Source organism: Syngnathus acus, chromosome 17 (genome assembly GCF_901709675.1).
Source record: "Syngnathus acus chromosome 17, fSynAcu1.2, whole genome shotgun sequence".
NCBI classification, from domain to species: domain Eukaryota; kingdom Metazoa; phylum Chordata; class Actinopteri; order Syngnathiformes; family Syngnathidae; genus Syngnathus; species Syngnathus acus.
Window position 1 is genome coordinate 9,074,831 of NC_051102.1, and position 17,735 is coordinate 9,092,565.

The window sequence follows — 17,735 nt, forward strand, 5'->3', positions numbered from 1 at the left end:
TTCCGAGAGGGCACGATATCCCGATGAAGGGCAGATCACCCCGTAAAACAACAACAGCGAGGGGAGGAGAAGGAGACGCTCGGATTTGTCAGGTTGGCTCCTGCGACCAGCTTTTCCTTCACCACCCCTCCCTCCTACCTTCATAAATCGTTGCCGTTTCCTTTTGTTTTTCCATTTCTCAGTTTTGCCCTTTGGACTCGGCTTTTTCTGAAGGGGTTGAGATGACACGCTTTTATTTAGCTAAGGAAGTGGAGAGCACTTGGAATCGGACGGCAGGAAGAAGTGGCCCGTAACCTTTTGAACTTGTGGAAGTGCTGTTTTTCAGTCATGCCACAGTGCAGGAACGTCAGCACATTTCGGGAAAGCGCCAAGTATTTGGAACACGTACGGGAGTGTTGGCGTGTTTCACTGCACCTGCAATAAGTGAGGCTACGCATGCAGGGATTTACAAAAGCTAAATGCCAAAGCAACAGATGCTAACTGTGAAGTTATTTTAGCCAATCAGAAAACCTGAGGGAAGTCGGTCTCAATGATGGCGAATTGAGCAATCTCATGTGCCATAAATAGTCAATAATAAATTAAAAAAATAAATAAAATAGTGAATCTATCCATCCATTTTCCGTTTCGTGTTCAGGGTCGCGTGATGCTGGAGCATCCAGAAACTGGTGACACATCAGTCGCAGCATCCGTACAAAGACAGACAACCATTCACAACACCCCCAAGAACTCCAATATGGCTCCCGTTCGCCAAATTGGATCAAAGCAACATTTTGCGATTGGAACCTTTTTGACGTGTCATTAGACAGACTGCTGGCTCCCTGGTGTGGCGTCCCTTGTTTGCCTCCCCTGCGCCGCGCACATTCTCGCCTCGCAGCTTTGCACGCTGATAAATATGTTAATAATCTTCATTCCGTAATCGGATATGTATTGAGTGATGCTCGGCGCATTCAACTTTTGATTCAGATCATTCGTCTCGCGGCGGAGGCTTCCTAAAGGCTACGTATGGCTGCCGTTGAAATTGCACATTTAATCTTCTCTCCCATCCCAACCAGTGTCGAATCTGTATTTCTCGTGTGTTTCATCCGGCTTTAAAGTTGTTTCAAGGGCTCCTTTTTTTTGTTTTATAGTCTTTTAGCTGTTCAGAAATAATGGAAATGTTCTAATTTACCTCATGCCAGGCTTCCACCCACTGTCTTGCTTTGGTTTTAAATGTCAGAGAGATTGTGTAATGAGTCACAGTGGGCTAAGCCATTACATGGCCACATACAAGGTTAATTGTGCTAAAAGTATTTCTTCTTATTATCATCTCTAATTATACTTTCAATTGTGTGTTTTAATGTAACTTTTTTTGGTAACACCTTCGAGGAGGCAATGTTCAATTTGTATTTAAAGTCCAAAAGAATTCACTCCGATTAATACGACGGACGAGACGATAGTGACTCAAATGAATCGTGGCTTTTTCTATTTCCCTTTCAGACGGCGCAGACATAGAAGACGACCCGTCCTGTTCTTGGCCGGCGTCATCTCCTTCCAGTAAGGACCAGACGTCTCCGGGACACTGCGAGGACTATGATTTTGGAGAGGACGAAGGCGGGCCAGGCCTGCCGTACCCGTGCCAATTCTGCAACAAGTCGTTCAGCCGCCTGAGCTTCCTGAAACGTCACGAGCAGAGCCACGGCGACAAGCTCCCGTTCAGCTGCACCTTCTGCAGCCGTCTGTTCAAGCACAAGCGTAGCCGCGATCGCCACGTCAAGCTGCACACCGGCGACAAGAAGTACCACTGCGGCGAGTGCGACTCGGCCTTCTCCCGCAGCGACCACCTGAAAATCCACATGAAAACTCACGCCTCCAACAAACCGCACAAGTGCCCCGTGTGCCGCCGAGGCTTCCTCTCCTCCAGCTCGCTGCACGGCCACATGCAAGTGCACGAAAGGGGCAAAGAGGGCCGAGCGGACGACTGGAAGCTGAAAGAGACGCGCAAGTGCGACCGCTGCGAGGAAGGCTTCGACGTCCCCGAAGACCTTCAGAGGCACATCGCCGAGTGCCACCCCGAGTGCTCGCCGTCGGAGGACGGAGGCCTGGGCGCCACCCTCCAGTGCATCTACTGCCACGAGCCCTTCGGCGACGAAGGCGCCCTCCTGAGCCACATCGACCGGGCCCACGGCCGGGACCGCAAGAGCCACTCCTGCGCCGTCTGCGCCGAGCACTTTTTGTCCGTGGAAGACCTCTACGCTCACATGGACGTCCACCAGCTTCCCGAATCCAGTAACCATAGTAACAGCCCTTCTTTGCTGACCGTGGGCTACACTTCCGTCTCCAGCACCACTCCCGACTCCAACCTCTCTGTCGACAGCTCCACCATGGTGGAGACAGCGCCGCCTGTCCCCAAGACTCGGGGCAGGAGGAAGCGGGCCGCTCACAACGCCTCGGACGTTGGCGGGCGAGCGGCCAAACAGCCAAAGGTTTCTTACACTTGCATGTACTGCAACAAGCAAGTGTTCTCCAGTTTGGCCGTGCTTCAGATTCACCTCCGGACCATGCATCTGGACAAGCCGGAGCAGGCCCACACCTGCCAGTTTTGCCTGGAGGTCCTGCCCTCCTTGTTAAATCTGAACGAACATCTGAAGCAGGTCCACAACGCCGAGGGCCACGCGGCCCTGCTGGTCGGCTTGTCCGACTCGCTCCTTCAGTGCAACTTCTGCCCCGAGATACTGAGTGACCTCAACACCCTGCAGGAGCATATCCGCTGTTCCCATGGCTTTCCCAGTCCCGTGGCCAAGGAGAGCAACGCCTTCTTCTGCCCCCAGTGCTTCATGGGTTTCTTGACAGAGACCACCTTGGAAGAGCACGTCCGTCAGACTCACTGCGACGGCGGCAGCCTGCGTTTCGACTCTCCTTTGGCCGTCACCCCCAAGGAGCCCATCGTGGAGGTCTACTCCTGCTCGTACTGCACCAACTCGCCCATCTTCAACAGTGTTCTGAAGCTCAACAAGCACATCAAGGAGAATCACAAGAACATTCCCCTTGCTCTCAACTACATCAATAATGGCAAGAAGACGTTGCACGCTCTCAGCCCCTCCTCTCCAATCACCGTAGAACAAGCGTCCATGCTCAAGCAAGGCGGATCCGCCGCGCGCTCGTCCGGAGAGTTCATCTGTAACCAGTGCGGGGCCAAGTATACCAACTTAGATCTTTTCCAGACCCACCTGAAGACTCACCTTGATGGCCTGCAGCCACAACTCACCTGCCCGCAGTGCAACAAAGAGTTCCCGAACCAAGAATCCCTGTTGAAGCACGTCACCGTTCACTTCACCATCACCTCCACCTATTACATCTGCGAGAGTTGCGACAAGCAGTTCACGTCGGTGGATGACCTGCAGAAGCACCTGCTGGACATGCACACCTTTGTGTTCTTCCGTTGCACTCTGTGTCAGGAGGTGTTTGACTCCAAGGTGTCCACTCAACTCCACTTAGCCGTGAAGCACAGCAACGAGAAGAAGGTATACCGCTGCACCTCCTGCAACTGGGACTTCAGGCACGAGACCGACCTGCAGCTGCACGTCAAACACAGCCACCTGGAAAACCAAGGTCGCGCCCACCGCTGCATCTTCTGCGGGGAGTCGTTCGGGACGGAGGTGGAGCTGCAGTGTCACATCACCACACATAGCAAGAAGTACAACTGCCGCTTCTGCAGCAAGGCCTTCCACGCCATCGTGCTGCTGGAGAAGCATTTGCGGGAGAAGCATTGCGTGTTTGACGGCAAGGCGCAGAACTGTGGCGCCAATGGCTCCGCCGCCGTCGGCGGGGCGGACGGCCACCCGAAAGATGAGGCCGAGCTGCAAGGTCTCCTGGCCAATAGCCACGGCACGGGGACCACGGGAGGACCCACGCTGGAGTCCCAGAACAGCCACGACGGGAGCGAGGAAGAGGTGGAGACTGCGGAGCCCATGTACAGTTGTGACATCTGCGGCGCCTCCTACACCATGGAGTCGCTTCTCACCAACCACCAGCTGAGGGACCACAACATTCGCCCCGGCGAGAGCGCCATGATGAAAAGGAAAGCCGATATGATCAAGGGCAACCACAAATGCAACGTCTGCTCTCGCACGTTCTTCTCCGAGCCCGGTCTGAGGGAACATATGCAGACCCACCTTGGGCCCGTCAAGCACTACATGTGCCCCATCTGCGGGGAGCGTTTCCCCTCTTTGCTCACCCTGACCGAACACAAGGTCACCCACAGCAAAAGTCTCGACACGGGCAGCTGCCGCATCTGTAAGATGCCTCTCCATAGCGAGGAAGATTTTCTGGAGCACTGTCAGATGCACCCGGACCTGAGGAATTCCTTGACGGGTTTCCGATGCGTGGTATGCATGCAGACGGTTACGTCCACATTGGAGCTCAAGATCCACGGGACCTTCCACATGCAAAAAACGGGGACCATGTCGGCAAACCAATCCATGGTGCGCGCCAATGCCCTCGCTCACAACCAGCACCTACATCACGTCCAAAAACCCTTCAAGTGTGCCTCCTGCCTGAAAGATTTTCGTTCTAAGCAGGACCTAGTCAAGCTGGACATCAACGGCCTGCCTTACGGACTTTGCGCGTCGTGCGTGGCCAACGCCGAGTCCAAGAGCTCCAGTCCGACCATGAACGGAGGCAGGCAACAGCAGCAACAGGGGGGCGCCGCCACTCCGGCGCCAAACACCGCCCAATGGATCCAGGGAGAGAGACTCAGCCCAGGCGAGGGCAAAGGCAAAGCCGTCTCCTCGTCGTCCTCGTCCTGTTCGACGTCCTCAACGGCTGCCGCAAAGACGCGGTGCTCGAGCTGCAACGTCAAGTTTGAGTCCGAGGTGGAATTGCATAACCATGTCCAGGCGGTGCACGCAGGGGACAGTGGCGGACAGCTCAAGACACCGCAGATGTCCCCAATGCCCAGATCCAGTCCGTCGCAAACTGAAGAGGTAGCGTGCCTCCTTCTGTCATTCGTTTTTTTTTTGTGTGTGTGCTTTACTCGACGATGAGTTTCGTAATATTGCTTTTATTTACAGAAGAAGACGTACCAGTGCATCAAATGTCAGATGGTATTCTACAGTGAATGGGACATCCAAGTTCATGTGGCCAACCATATGCTCGGTAGGAGACCTTTTTTGTTGTTGTTTCTTGGCGTGTCCCTGCATGAGCTATCGAAATGTATTCACTGTTTCCAAGGTACTTCTATAGTACGGAGAGACCGTGATCAATATCCTCCATTTGAAAATGATCGTTGTGATTTTGTAGCTAACATGAATCCGACTTGAGCCCATCATCCATTTCAACATTCAAATTAAAAAGAACATCATTTCATCATATTTGAGGATAAATCACACAGTGTGAAAAATCTAATAAAATATTTGACCCTGTCTCATTTAGGCTCACAAGTTTCCGGATCACATCACAAACTAGGTGGAATTACTTGAATATTTTAACGTCATCCCCAAGTGTTGTGCATCCATAAACATAAGCAAGTCATCTTAATTTCCCCATGCATGTGAATGATCAAAATGTTGTGAGCATGCTTATGGAGCCTGCTGAAATGTTGATTCAAATATTGATTCAAAGTGGGAAGAAAATATCTTGACACTATGTAGATACTCTATATGTGTGTGTCTGTATTTATATATATATGTATATATATTTATATACATACTATATATGTGTGTATATATATCAATAGATTAATTCATTAATCTGTTGATGACTATCATTTTGTCAAATAATCAGATTAAAAACTAGAAAATACACAAACATAAATTATGATTCAGATATGAACAACGCTGCAAGTGACATTATTTGACCCTGAATCTATTTTGACAACAAACCACACTCGCCCCAAACATTTCGGCCGGCTTTGTGTGTCATCTGTATGCAGGCAGAAGCATTTGTAAAGACAAAACAATTGGGAAACATTTTTTTTTTCTCCCCCCCCCCCCCCTTCGCCTGCAGTAAGTAGGTATCTGAATTCTGGTCTCACGTTCCTTTATTCATTCATTTATTCAGCTCGTTTGGCGGCTCTTTCATTACACTGCATTATCTGTTGTCTTCAGTGGGGGAGCGAGTCATTGATCTGGAACCAAACCGCCTCTCTGTTTGGGACACGCTTCTAGGCGCAGGTGAATTTAAACACGGTGGGCAATTCTATCAGGACCGCTCGGCAATTCTATCAGGGGCCCACTGTTTGTGCATAAACAATCAGAAGCATGTGATTTGTGATTTTGATGCCACGGAGCGTTTGCAAAGGAGAGAGATGAGCCCAGAGTGTAGGTGTGTGTTTTGTATTCATCTTTGCAATCTGCTCACCCACTATTCTTCAGGGGGCGCATAATACAGTACCGTGCCAGCATTAGTCCTTTCTGTTGCAAAGGCGGGCACGGAGCACACCGGGAGGGTACAAAACAAAGCCCCCTACCGGTTACTTTATGTCTTTCAGCGGCGCCCGCGCACAGCTCCCCCGTAATAGTGGAATTCGGGCAGCTTAAGATAACAGGAGGATGGCTGATTGTCTGATGTCTTACTCCTCTGATATGCCGTCGCTTTGTATTCCGCATGATTGCGTCAGACTCCTCAAAAGGCTGGCTGGCTGCTGGATGGATGGATGCCTTTGCTTGACCATTTGTGAAATGCGGAGAAGTGCCTTTGTCATATCCGTAGAACAAATACAGAGAGCGAAAGGAAAGGGAAATGCGCCACGATGTGACGACCTGTACAATTTTACCAGATATCCAACATAAGTAGCGTATCCAACTTTCTGCCTTGACAAAAAAAAATCATGCATCGACTATGAGCCGTATTTGTCTGATTTAATCGGCTTCTCGATTACCTGATCGCGCCTCGGTTACCATTTCAATCAGTTCGAGGAGTGAAGGTAGCAGCCGCGACCAGGTTGGCGAAAGCTAACCGACAATTGTCTCTACGTCGGCGGAGTAAAACGTTAGCATCACAGAGTTGAATCCCATCCAGTCCTATAATCACTGCAAAACTAGTCTGGGCCAAAAAAACGCAGTGAAAAAAAAAAATACTCATTTAGAAAAGCTCTAAATACCTTCTCTGGTGGAAAAAAAGGACACTTTCTCTCTTTAATGGCCATCTGCACGGGAGAGGGGAAACAGGGGGGCCGGGGTCATCGCCGCTCAGCTGTCAGCGTTATTAGCGTAGGTAATGGAGCAGACGCTGGATTCATAGGGGTGTTGTTTTCATCCATGGCCCGTTCCTCTACGGTGTCACTTCACACTGATAACTCTATATATAGTTGCTCCGAGCGCTAATGTACGCAACAACGCAACGGCAACCTGGACGGACGGACAAAATCGTCCATATGAGCTGCCTTTGTAATGCGAGCAGCACTCCGAGCTCCGCTGCACCTTTCCATGCCACTCGGATGCTCACGCATAAAGTGACCGGCTATTCGAGATGTCGGTATTAAAAAAAAAAAAAAAAAAATGTACGTGAGGTGGCAGTGCACCGCGGCGTCTTAAGCTGGAGGTCGCAGCCCGACCGGGCCCAGATGGATCAGCGCACATTTGCCGTACAGCTGGCCGCTCTGCTTGGGGACCTGGTGGGAGACTCCTTTGAAAGGAGGGAGGGAGCGAGGAAAAAAAATGATATCGCCACCATCCGAGGAGCAATTTAATAGCAGGCCAGAAGACAGCTGGCCACTCTTTAGAGTTTTTTGGCATGGTGCGCTCGCAGAATCGAGGGTGTCCAATTTTTCTCCAGAGACTGGCAGATTTATAGTGCTTTCAGCTGCCGCCGCCGTCACCGTATAATCTTTTATATTTCTGTATAATTCGGATAGGAAACCTCACAATATCTCCATGTGGGGAAAATGGAAGAGTGGAACATACTGTAGTCAAAAGCACTGCTGGACTTCCAAGTCAATGCATTTTTTCCCCCCCCTCATCAAAATAATCTGCTCCAGGCCTCATTTACCTTCAGTAACATTTCAACTTTTAGAAGGCATACGCCGTGATGACAAAGTCATAAAATACAATTAAGTGCAACTATGTGCATGGGATAGCGCGTGTTAGATTCATCAGGATTATTTTTTGGACAGGTCATAAATTATTACCATAGAACACTGCAATAATGTTTCTCTCATGCCAAGTCAAAAGGCAAAGAATAAAAGTATGTTTTTCCCTAATTGTGTCACCCGCAGTCTAAATCCAGTTGCACTTGAGCTCTGAAATCTCAAGTCATTTGAATTTTGTCTCATCTTTAAAAAATGGAGCTTCGGCTCAGCTTTGAAAGTCCCAATGTAGTTTTTTGGTGATGTTTTACCAGGACGTTTGGAGGTCTTTCAATGACACAAAAGCCCGCTCGGGGTTTTACCAGCACGCCATGACGAAGCCCCGTTGCTTTACTTTGACCCCGCTGTAAACTTTGACATTTGGAGCCTCACGAGGGGGGTCGCTTGTGCTCCATTTATCGTACTGTTTCAAATGTCGCTCCGTGCGGCGCAGGCTGCCTTCTTAAAAGATGAAAAAGGCTTTTTCTTTTAATCTCTGTAAAATCACTCCATTTGGTCTGAAGGACACATGTAAACAAAACAAACAGCATCCTAGCAAAGTTTTTGTTTTTGTAGTATGGAGGGGGGGGGGGGTCACCTTTGCAATTTTACTGGGCTGGTGACAGCGATGAGCTTGGAGCCAAGTCGGGGATGAGCCCTCTTCCTGCACAGTGCGACCCGGGCGTAAGACGGTGGGCACCGAGCAAAGGGGTGGGACGCTTTGGGGGACGGAGAGGGGAAAGGCACATTTGCTGTACAGCTGGCCGCTCAGTGGGAAGCGGCCACTGTGGGCTCCCTCGTTTTTATGTTTCCACTTTGGTTTGCGTGATAACACGGAGCTCGTTTTTGTTTTGTGCTCAACACATCGATTATTTAAAGATTCAGTCGTGTAGCTTGTGATAATTTACCTATATCAGTTGAGGATTGTAACTTTTCAGCCAAACTAAATCAAGAAACAAAAGAAAGAAGCAAAGAAATATACTATACTATACTATACTTTATTTTATTTTATTTTATTATCCAACAACAAAAATTCTGAATCTGTAATGGAATTTTCCCCCCTAACAAAATCAAGCTAGAAAAAAAAAACTATAAAAAATGTCCTCCTCAGATAATTGGCTCACGTTAAATAGTTCCATTTTGAATGTTTGATTCTCATTCCAGCTCATATTTACTTGAAATCTTTCCAGTTGAATGAAATAGCTACAACATGATAGCTGGATAAAAGTAGAAAATGAATCTTAAAAGTGCTTGTCCAAGCTGCTGTGGACGCGGCAAATCGATTGGTCTGACGGCATGAGTGATTTGTTATTAGAGCATGCACACACGTCATGTGCAAACAAACACTCCTGGTCGGACTCCTCGTTGGAGGCTAGAACGCAAGAAGTCAATAGATCAGGAATTGAGCACCATCAATGTAATCACAATAAAGAGGAGAAAAACCCATCGGAGCTTCGGGCTGGAACAAAAGAAGCCGCCGCGCGTGCTGCATAGCGAGTGTGATATCTGCCCGCTTTTATTAATTGGTGATTAATAACACCTCTCCGTTCGTTAGCGCAGTCACCTCCCGCGCAGCCAAGTGTGCTGCCGCTAATATGCAATTATGTGCACCTTACCGCTTGTTACATTACACCGCTAGCTGACTAATGTTGCATCCATGAGGAGAATTGAAAGCAAAATGAACTTGGTGGGGGGGGGGGGATGGACAAAAAAAAAAGTGCTGGCAATACAATTCTCAGCTTAATTCAGTCGAGCTTGGAATCAAAGGAAAGTTTCTTACAAATTCCTCCATGCTGAAAGTAGTGCAGACTTTTTGATGTTGTTTTTTTTTTGTTGTGAAGCAAAGATAATTGACATCACTGCAGGGATGCGCTTTCCCTAGGCCAGACAAGCGGGGTCTGATGTGGTCCTTATCTATTGATTTTTTTTTTTCCCTGACATTTCCGCACACCTCACAGAATGGGCCAACATGTGAGAAAATATCGGATTTTCTCAGTTCATACGACCTGTTTGTACAATCGCAATGGGCCGACTGGTTGGCTGTCGCCATGGTGATGTGTACCGTAATTTTCGGACTATAAGTCGCGGTTTTTTTCATAGTTTGGGTGGGGGGGCGACTTATACTCAGGAGCGACTTATATACATATATATGTTTTTTTTCACTTTTTTGGGCATTTTATGGCTGGTGCGACTTATACTCCGGTGCGACTTATAGTCCGAAAATTACGGTACATCAAAACTAGTTCGGCAACAATGTCATTATTTTTAAGAGCCTAATGGAGAATTGACTTGAATGCAGACTGAATGAAGGTAGGCTCCTCCTGTCCTGCCCTTCAGTCTATGTTTTATTGATATACAGGAGGGATGTCTCTTTTGGAGTGTTAATGCCAAGCCTTGTTCTGAAGTGAAGTCCATAAATAGTGCATGATGGAAATTAACCTCGGCGTTACTCCGCCTCTCGTCGGTCTCCGGGGTGTCACCCCTGGATGTGCACCCCTGGTCTGATGAGGTTGCTTAGCAGTCTGGCCGGAGGTGGGTGGCGGGCTGCTCCAGGGAGGGGCGACTAATAGGGGCGGCGCAAACAGATCACCCCCCCATCGCTAAAGGTCAGAGCTGCTAGCGACGCCTCTCAAATCCCACGACTGGCCTACCCGGTGATGCTTTTGCGCCGAGGGGCTCGCGCTGCTGTTGAACCGCGGCGCTCTTAGAAGTTGGCGTCGCTAATGGCGGCGTGATTTAACTTTTGCACCTAAGATGGCCGTTGGTAGAAGGCTCTGATTCCAGTCTTTTGAGAAAAGACACATGCTGATGATTAGCAAAGTTGTCAAAGTTCTCTGAAGTGCAGAGCGAGCTTTTTGGTGGTGCTTTTCCAAAGCTGTGACTATTCTCATCTAACTTTTACGTCGCCAATGGCTGACAGGGGAGGAGGAGGAGCAGGAGGAGGAGGGAGCGCATGTGTGTGTGTGGGGCATGGGGCTCTGAAAAGGCCCCCCAGCGTCAAAGCCTTAATAATCATGTGAGCAGCGCCGGACTTCATTACCCTCCTGTTCGACAGGCCGAGTGCCAGCCCGGATTGCTGGCTGGCTGTGGCAAGGTCAACGGCGGAGGAAAAACCAGTTACTGTGTTACTCTGGAGCGGAATGGAGAGAGGGGCGGCCATCTGTCAGCTCGGGCCTGCCATACCCGCAGAGCAAATGGACACGGGCGACCAGAGGAGAGGCCACAGACACCCATAGAGCCAAACCCAGTGAGCATAACGCCGAGGCGAGGCGAGGCGCGGGCTCAGCCAAAGAGACGGGCCTCGGTGGCACTAAAACACATATAGACATACAAAGCCAGACTATATCTGCGAGAAATTTGGCAGGCGCTTTTGTGTGTTTATGCTTGTTTGTTTTCAGTGTCAGCACACTACTGGGCCCTACTGTTTTAAGTCCAGATGGCAGAGCATGTGATAATAATAAAAATCACAAAAAAAAGTTGATAAAAAAAAGTTTTGCTTGGCTCGCCAATAGTAAATGTTTTGATCATGGCGTTGCTTTGTAAGAATTGGGAGCAAAGGTGGCTCAAACTTGAGTGACCAAACAAACATTTACTTCTAAATCTACTTGTACTGTTTCACACTGCTCTGCAAGGACCTTTATGATGTCCTCTGGCTAAAGTGAAGGAACCCTGTGGAATGTTCCAGAGCCCCGTAATAGGTTTCAGGTGCTGCAGGCCACAAGCCAGCCAGCCCCCAACCCCAACTCCCTGTGTGTCTCCTCGAAAGGACACGGCAAAACTATAAAATGATTTTCTGTCAACTGTTCACCTTTCGTTGAAAGTTTAGCAAAAAACAGTCTCAATGATTTACACTGGCTTCTGTTGTCGGACTTGCCGGGACAGCGCCAGCGCTTTAAAAACAACGGCTGCTAGAAATAAATAAGAAGTGTGGTCGTGCTGGCGTTTCCATGGCAACCAACGAGCACCCAATTTCAGACGTCTGCAATATTGACACTTCTCGTTTCATATTAGCACTAGCATCAGCGCTAATCTTCAGAGATTTGTGTGGCGCTCGGATGAACTTTCCTAGCTTTGATAGTAACCATGTGTAGAATTGAACTTTGAAGCAAAAAAAAAAAACAAATTCCCGACCGCTTGCATTAAAAGGTAGAACTCGGAGATAAAAAAAAAAAATCGATGTCTTGAGCACTAATTGGTGAAGTTGGCGCAGAAACGCAGCTTGTATCCTCAACATTCGGCAACTCAGCACACTTAAAGTTGCTGCTTGTTTTCCTCTCGCACGCAACCCCCCCGGCCGGCTTAAGCATCCACATGCTCCGGAAAACAGGGAGATGGTCCTGGGCTATTCCCGCCCGCATAGCCCCCCTCCTCAAATGAATGGAAATCACACAGGAAACTCCCTGGATGAAAGCCTTATTAGTTATTAAGCTTTAATGTGTAGCAGCGTTTGGATACAGTATTTACCGGAGCTGCTGAGGTGGAATTGTCAGGGAGGTGGCGATATAGACAGGAATTGGTGTACACCCTGGGCTTAATTAAGGAGATCTATTTCCATCTTGTTAGCGGGAGATAATGTGAGCGCTGCCATGCATCACAAGTTCTCATATTATACGCTACTTCCTGTTATATTAGATCTGTTGGCACTTCAAGGCTGGCGTGCCAAACTCTATCCAGGAGTGATGCGGTGAAAAGTGTCAAATGTGATCCATTGTTATTTCTTCTTTTCCTTTTTGACACTACCTCGGAATGTGTGTCTGCAACTTTCATTTTTAGACACGAGGTGTGTGAGATTGTATTAGCATTAGCACCACTGCTAAATTCATAAGGAGCACAAATTTTAGCCGGCAAAATATGGACGGACGTGTCAAAGCTCGTTTTTCATTTTAAAAAGGGTGCACTGTTTGCTAATGCAAGAAAATACTGTAAAATTAAAACAAATTAATTCATAACATTCTTAAAAATCAAGATGGTGCTATTTGTCACTGTAGTGATGGACTGGCCAAGACATTTCCTCCCTCAATGAATGTTTTGAAATGTCTTTCCGGCAAGAGAGTGAGTGTATTCCTCACGGCACGTTCCATTTCCAGTGTGAACATGAACGTGGCCTCTTTTTGTCTCTGCGCTTTTTGCCCACCCCCTCCCACCCCCCGCCGCCTAGAGACGCCAACCTTAAGCCACTCACTGGCTGATTAATCTTTAACATTCATAATTACTAATTAAGTTAGTAAGAGACTTTTAATGTAGTCTTCCTTGAGAGGACAACAGATCATTAGCTTCAATAATGAACGTAGATGAAACGCATAATGGCCTGTGATAGGTGAATAGTGACAGTATGAAATGAGGTGCGTGTGTGTGTGTGTGTGTGTGTGTGTCTGTGTGTCTGTGTGTGTGTGTGTGTGTGCGTGTGTGCGTGCGTGCGTGCGTGCGTGCGTGCGTGGACACCCGAAAAGGTGGCAAAGTGCTCTTGCAGATGCTGCATTAGGAAATTCATCTTAGGGCTCATTAAAACATATATAATCAAGACTGTTGTTCCATGAACATCTGCAGTGGCAACCGTGTCATGGCCACTTTTTAAATCCAAATATTATTTATTCATTCACCCCGGTTTTGGTCTCCCTAATGCCTTGGCTGTATCTCATTATCACATTATTGCATTAGTGTCGGCGCTATCATGGTGACTGTAAGTTGTTGCCCATTAAGAGTCATTTCATCTCTTCTTTTTTCTTTTCTTTTTTTTTTAACGACGATGCTACTCTGGCACATTTTCGTGAGCCGTCCCGCATCGGGGGAAGGTGCTTATGCTGTAATGATTATTATCATTAAGAAGATATTAATGCGCTTAGTGTTTGTGACCCAGCTGCTCATGGCGGCCCGGAGGGGAGGCAAAGGGTGGGTGGGCGTTGAGGTTGCCAAAAAACGGACAGCGCGCGTAGGCTGCCGCCACCCGCCTGTCCGGAGCTTTCAGGGTCGTGAAAGGTCGAGCCTACCAAGGACGTTGCATTTACGTCATTGCGGCACATTAACAATGACATGCTCGGTTAGCGAGGTGTGCTACGTTAGCTTAACTGGGGCAAAACAAACATGCTAACGTGGCAGCGGTATATAGCAAACGTATTATGAACTCAGCCAAACATTAGCTACACCTCCACAATTATTCTTTTATTAATTTAACAACAGATTGTGGCTTGTTGTTGAGATTAAAGTGATGAGAAGCATAACTTTGGTTCTGAGGGTCCAGTGGGAGCTAACGCTGAATACGTTCATCCCCAGAACTTTTGTTTTTCCTCCCTGCATTTAAGCAGCCGTACTTCATTGGCACGCTATCCTCCCGTGTCTTTGTTTCATTAGAATTTGTGAAAAACAAAAAACCAAGCTCACATTTAATCAAAACGAATCGGTATGCAAGACCCGCATAATCAATTGGAATCTCGATGCAGCCAATACGCAGCGTCCTGCAAGCGGGCTTGGCGGAAAGTCAATGACGACAACGCGCTCTCTGCACTCGTTTTCACCATGCGAACGTGGCCGTGAACATTCTTTTTTTGTTATCGTGATATACGGGCTGGCGTTGAGTATGACGCGCCATATTGGAATGATCAGATTAACTATTGATGAGGTTCTGCTGCAGCCGTTCTACGGAATGCCGCTCGCTTCCTTCCGAGCACGTCGATGCGGAGGCGGCCCAACGTACACACTCGTCGCACAATCCATCAGTCAGTGCCTTTCTTCTTCCTGTGTGACACACTCATCATGCCATACACACACGAGGTAGCGTAGCGGGGGCCGCGGGGGCGGCTCCCTCCATGGCTCCCGGGGCCCGGCTGCCAGTTGTTTGCCAGCGTCTCCGTGTGGAATTCATTCAAATTAAAGCGGCGGAATGAGGCCCGGGTCCCAGAATGCCTGGTCCCTCTCCTTCATCAGCATTCCGCCGATGAGAGTAATTAAAGCAGAAATTAATTCTGCTGTAAGCAGAGGAGCCACAGAATAACTGATATTAGAGGCTGAATGATGAATGCTTGGCATCAAGGGAGGTCTCGCGGGGGAATGGAGAGAGGGGAAAATCACAAATCTTTCCCTCCATTTTGCCGTCCTGTTCTTATTTATTTGCTGCTTGTATTCCACTTTCCAATCTTTGCGTTTGCTTGACTGAAGATATTGGTGCCTCCGTGCTCTAAGGCGATTTCACATTTGGGCCAAAATGCCCGTTGGACGTATTGTTAACCGATTGGATTCGAGAATGTGAGCCGTACAGAAGAGGAGATATTAATTGAATCAAAAACTTCAAACGTGACTTTGAACATGATGCTCTTGTTTTGATTCGGGGTATTCATCACAATCACAATCAATTGATGATTCAAACACGAAAGCCTCCAGGTGATCCTTCTGGTTCCCTGATGCTTTTCTTTTTGGAAAGGTACATCTTCGGTGAGAGAAGGCCAAACAAGTGAATGGCTTTCCTCCCTTCAATGGAATGGAGCTCTTTATGGTAATTAGCGCCCATTCTGCCGTCACGTGTCTAACTCGGATAGAGAAGTGAATGGTAATTTAATGACCTCTCCCCCCCCCTCATATTTTGGCCTCTGGGTAAAAAGCCCGAGGAGGTGATAAACAATAGATAGATTTGTCTTGTTTGGATTTCACTTGCCTCTCCTAATGGCACGAGGGATCGGCCTCTATTTGGAAAATATTACACGCCCAGATCTGCAGGTAGCTGTGTTGCATTTTTAATTGCTTTTGTGCTAAAGAATATCTCAATAAGATGTTAATGAATGGAAGCACAGCCTGAGAGTTGCTGACTGTTATTAAGAATTTAGCAGGCTGCCTTCCACTCGGCACAAAATGAATTATTAGGAGTCCTAAAGGGCGCCGATGCTCAGGGGCTACTAAGCGGGGCCAACAGGAAGACGGCCGGGATGGCGGTAAGACCTACCGCAAACTCAGACCCTCACGATGAGACCAGAGTCCTTTGAAGGTCTGCTGCTTCTTTCCCGTATGTAAAAATACCCAAGGATAGATGCGCCATCCATGGCTTTGTGGAACGAATCAATCCGAGAGTTGAATCATTCTGAATCATTCTCAAAATGACACTTTGTGTGTTTGCTTGACCTTAGATGGAAACCACGCTTGTCTTATGACGCAGTCCAATATTCCAATCCAAGTCCCCAAAGAGGACTTAGAGGAAGTCTAGGAGGAACCAAATGCGAGGGAAATCGATGACGTTCCTCTCTCCACTGTCTCGGCCCTGGCTGAATTACTGAAACAAGATGCTGCACTTAGATGAGTCTTTGGAGAGGCAGATGGAAGTAGGGGGGAGAGAGAGAGAGAGAGCGAGAGAGAAACACTTTTCGGGACATGGGTGCCATTTCGACCAAGACCATCTTCTTACCCAAAAAGCCACTAAAAGCCGCCAATGATCCTTTTCCCGTCCGTCCCTGGCTGGGTAGCGGTTAGCATCCCGCGGTCCAGTCGAGACAGAACAGACGTTCTGCTTTTCAGGTCACGGCAAAAACGGCCAAGAAAGATGGCAAAGAATGATTCTTTTTCTTATCTGTTCACGGAATCCTGGGGCATGTCGCGACTGCGCCGATGTCAAACGGGCGTCGTCTAACATCCGCGCCAGGTTTTCTCCTCTGAACTACCAAGATGAAAATGAATCCGGCTCGTTTGGTAGACAGAACAGGGTGCTTAAGGGACCCAATCCCTGTAAGTGCCATTAAGTGGAAATTGCCGTTCACATATTCCAGTGGTTTGATTAATTACACTCTCTCATGTGCTTTCATAAAGGCCCAATGAAATATGGGGAGCAAATTGCATTGTGTTCCTGTAGCGTGTTACGTAAAAGCAGTTTAATTATTGACACATGTTTTGCCACCTGGCAGGGGAGAGAGACGATAGTCGGACGTGAACGGGCAGAGCCAGACGTTTTGTATTTGTGCTGACCTCCCTTCAGCTCCTCCCCAATCAAAGAGTAACGCTGGATTGTAAGCATTTTACCGTTGCCACTGAATACAAGCGGTCACGTTTGAAAAATATGTGAAGGAGATATTTTGCCAAGGCAACAGACGCTCTCCAGGGGATGGAAAGATCCCCGCCGGCTTTGCGTGATATCTGAACACGACTCCTTTTTTGATCAGAGTGCGGGCTTAGACGCCGCTTACTTACTGATTCGCGGCGACTTTGAACTCGAGGAAGACAACAAGCTAATGTCTTCATTCCGTGGCTCCTTTCTGATGCGTTTTAGTCTGAGAACAGCGCCCTCTAAGGCTTAAAGAGGCAAAGATTCTGATTTGTTTGAGTCCGAAAGATTCAATTGAAGTCAGGAGCGCTTGTAAATAATAGGTCGTTATTTGGTTGCCATTTTTCTGGAGTTGCGCCCTCCGCAGTTACAGAAACTAAGCGAGAGGAATGCAGTTGCTCAACTGTTTGTGTGATCCTTCAGTTTCTCTGACGTGCCAGGAGGACACCGAGATGCAGCTTGTCGTCTCTTTCCGCCAGCACTAGTTCAGCATGAACCAGACGAGATTTAACGCACATGTTGTAATTTCTTGGTCCATTACTTTGCTTTTATGGTTTTTTTTTTTTTTCTCCCTCCACGAGCTGGGCCCTACAGTGTCATGGAGGTTAAGTAACCTCCAGAAGCTGTTTTGCCTTTTAGGTTTGTCTGTCTGAGTCTAAACGGCAGGATGCATCTTAT

General features: G+C 48.1%; 1 protein-coding gene across 5 annotated transcripts in view; it reads left to right on the plus strand.

Moving 5' to 3' along the window:
* The window catches only part of LOC119136605 (zinc finger protein 521), a 74,825-nt gene that overhangs the window by 29,344 nt on the left and 27,746 nt on the right, over positions 1-17,735 (plus strand). For 3 of the 5 annotated variants that reach the window (XM_037275161.1, XM_037275158.1, XM_037275157.1), the window contains 3 exons: positions 1,477-4,961; positions 5,049-5,133; positions 11,097-11,288. In XM_037275161.1, coding sequence (XP_037131056.1) covers positions 1,833-4,961; positions 5,049-5,133; positions 11,097-11,288 — 3,406 coding nt within the window. In that variant the 5' untranslated portion in view covers positions 1,477-1,832. Of the gene's footprint in view, positions 1-1,476; positions 4,962-5,048; positions 5,134-5,409; positions 5,443-11,096; positions 11,289-17,735 lie in introns of all 5 variants that reach the window. The other 2 variants (XM_037275159.1, XM_037275160.1) reach the window with 2 other exon arrangements.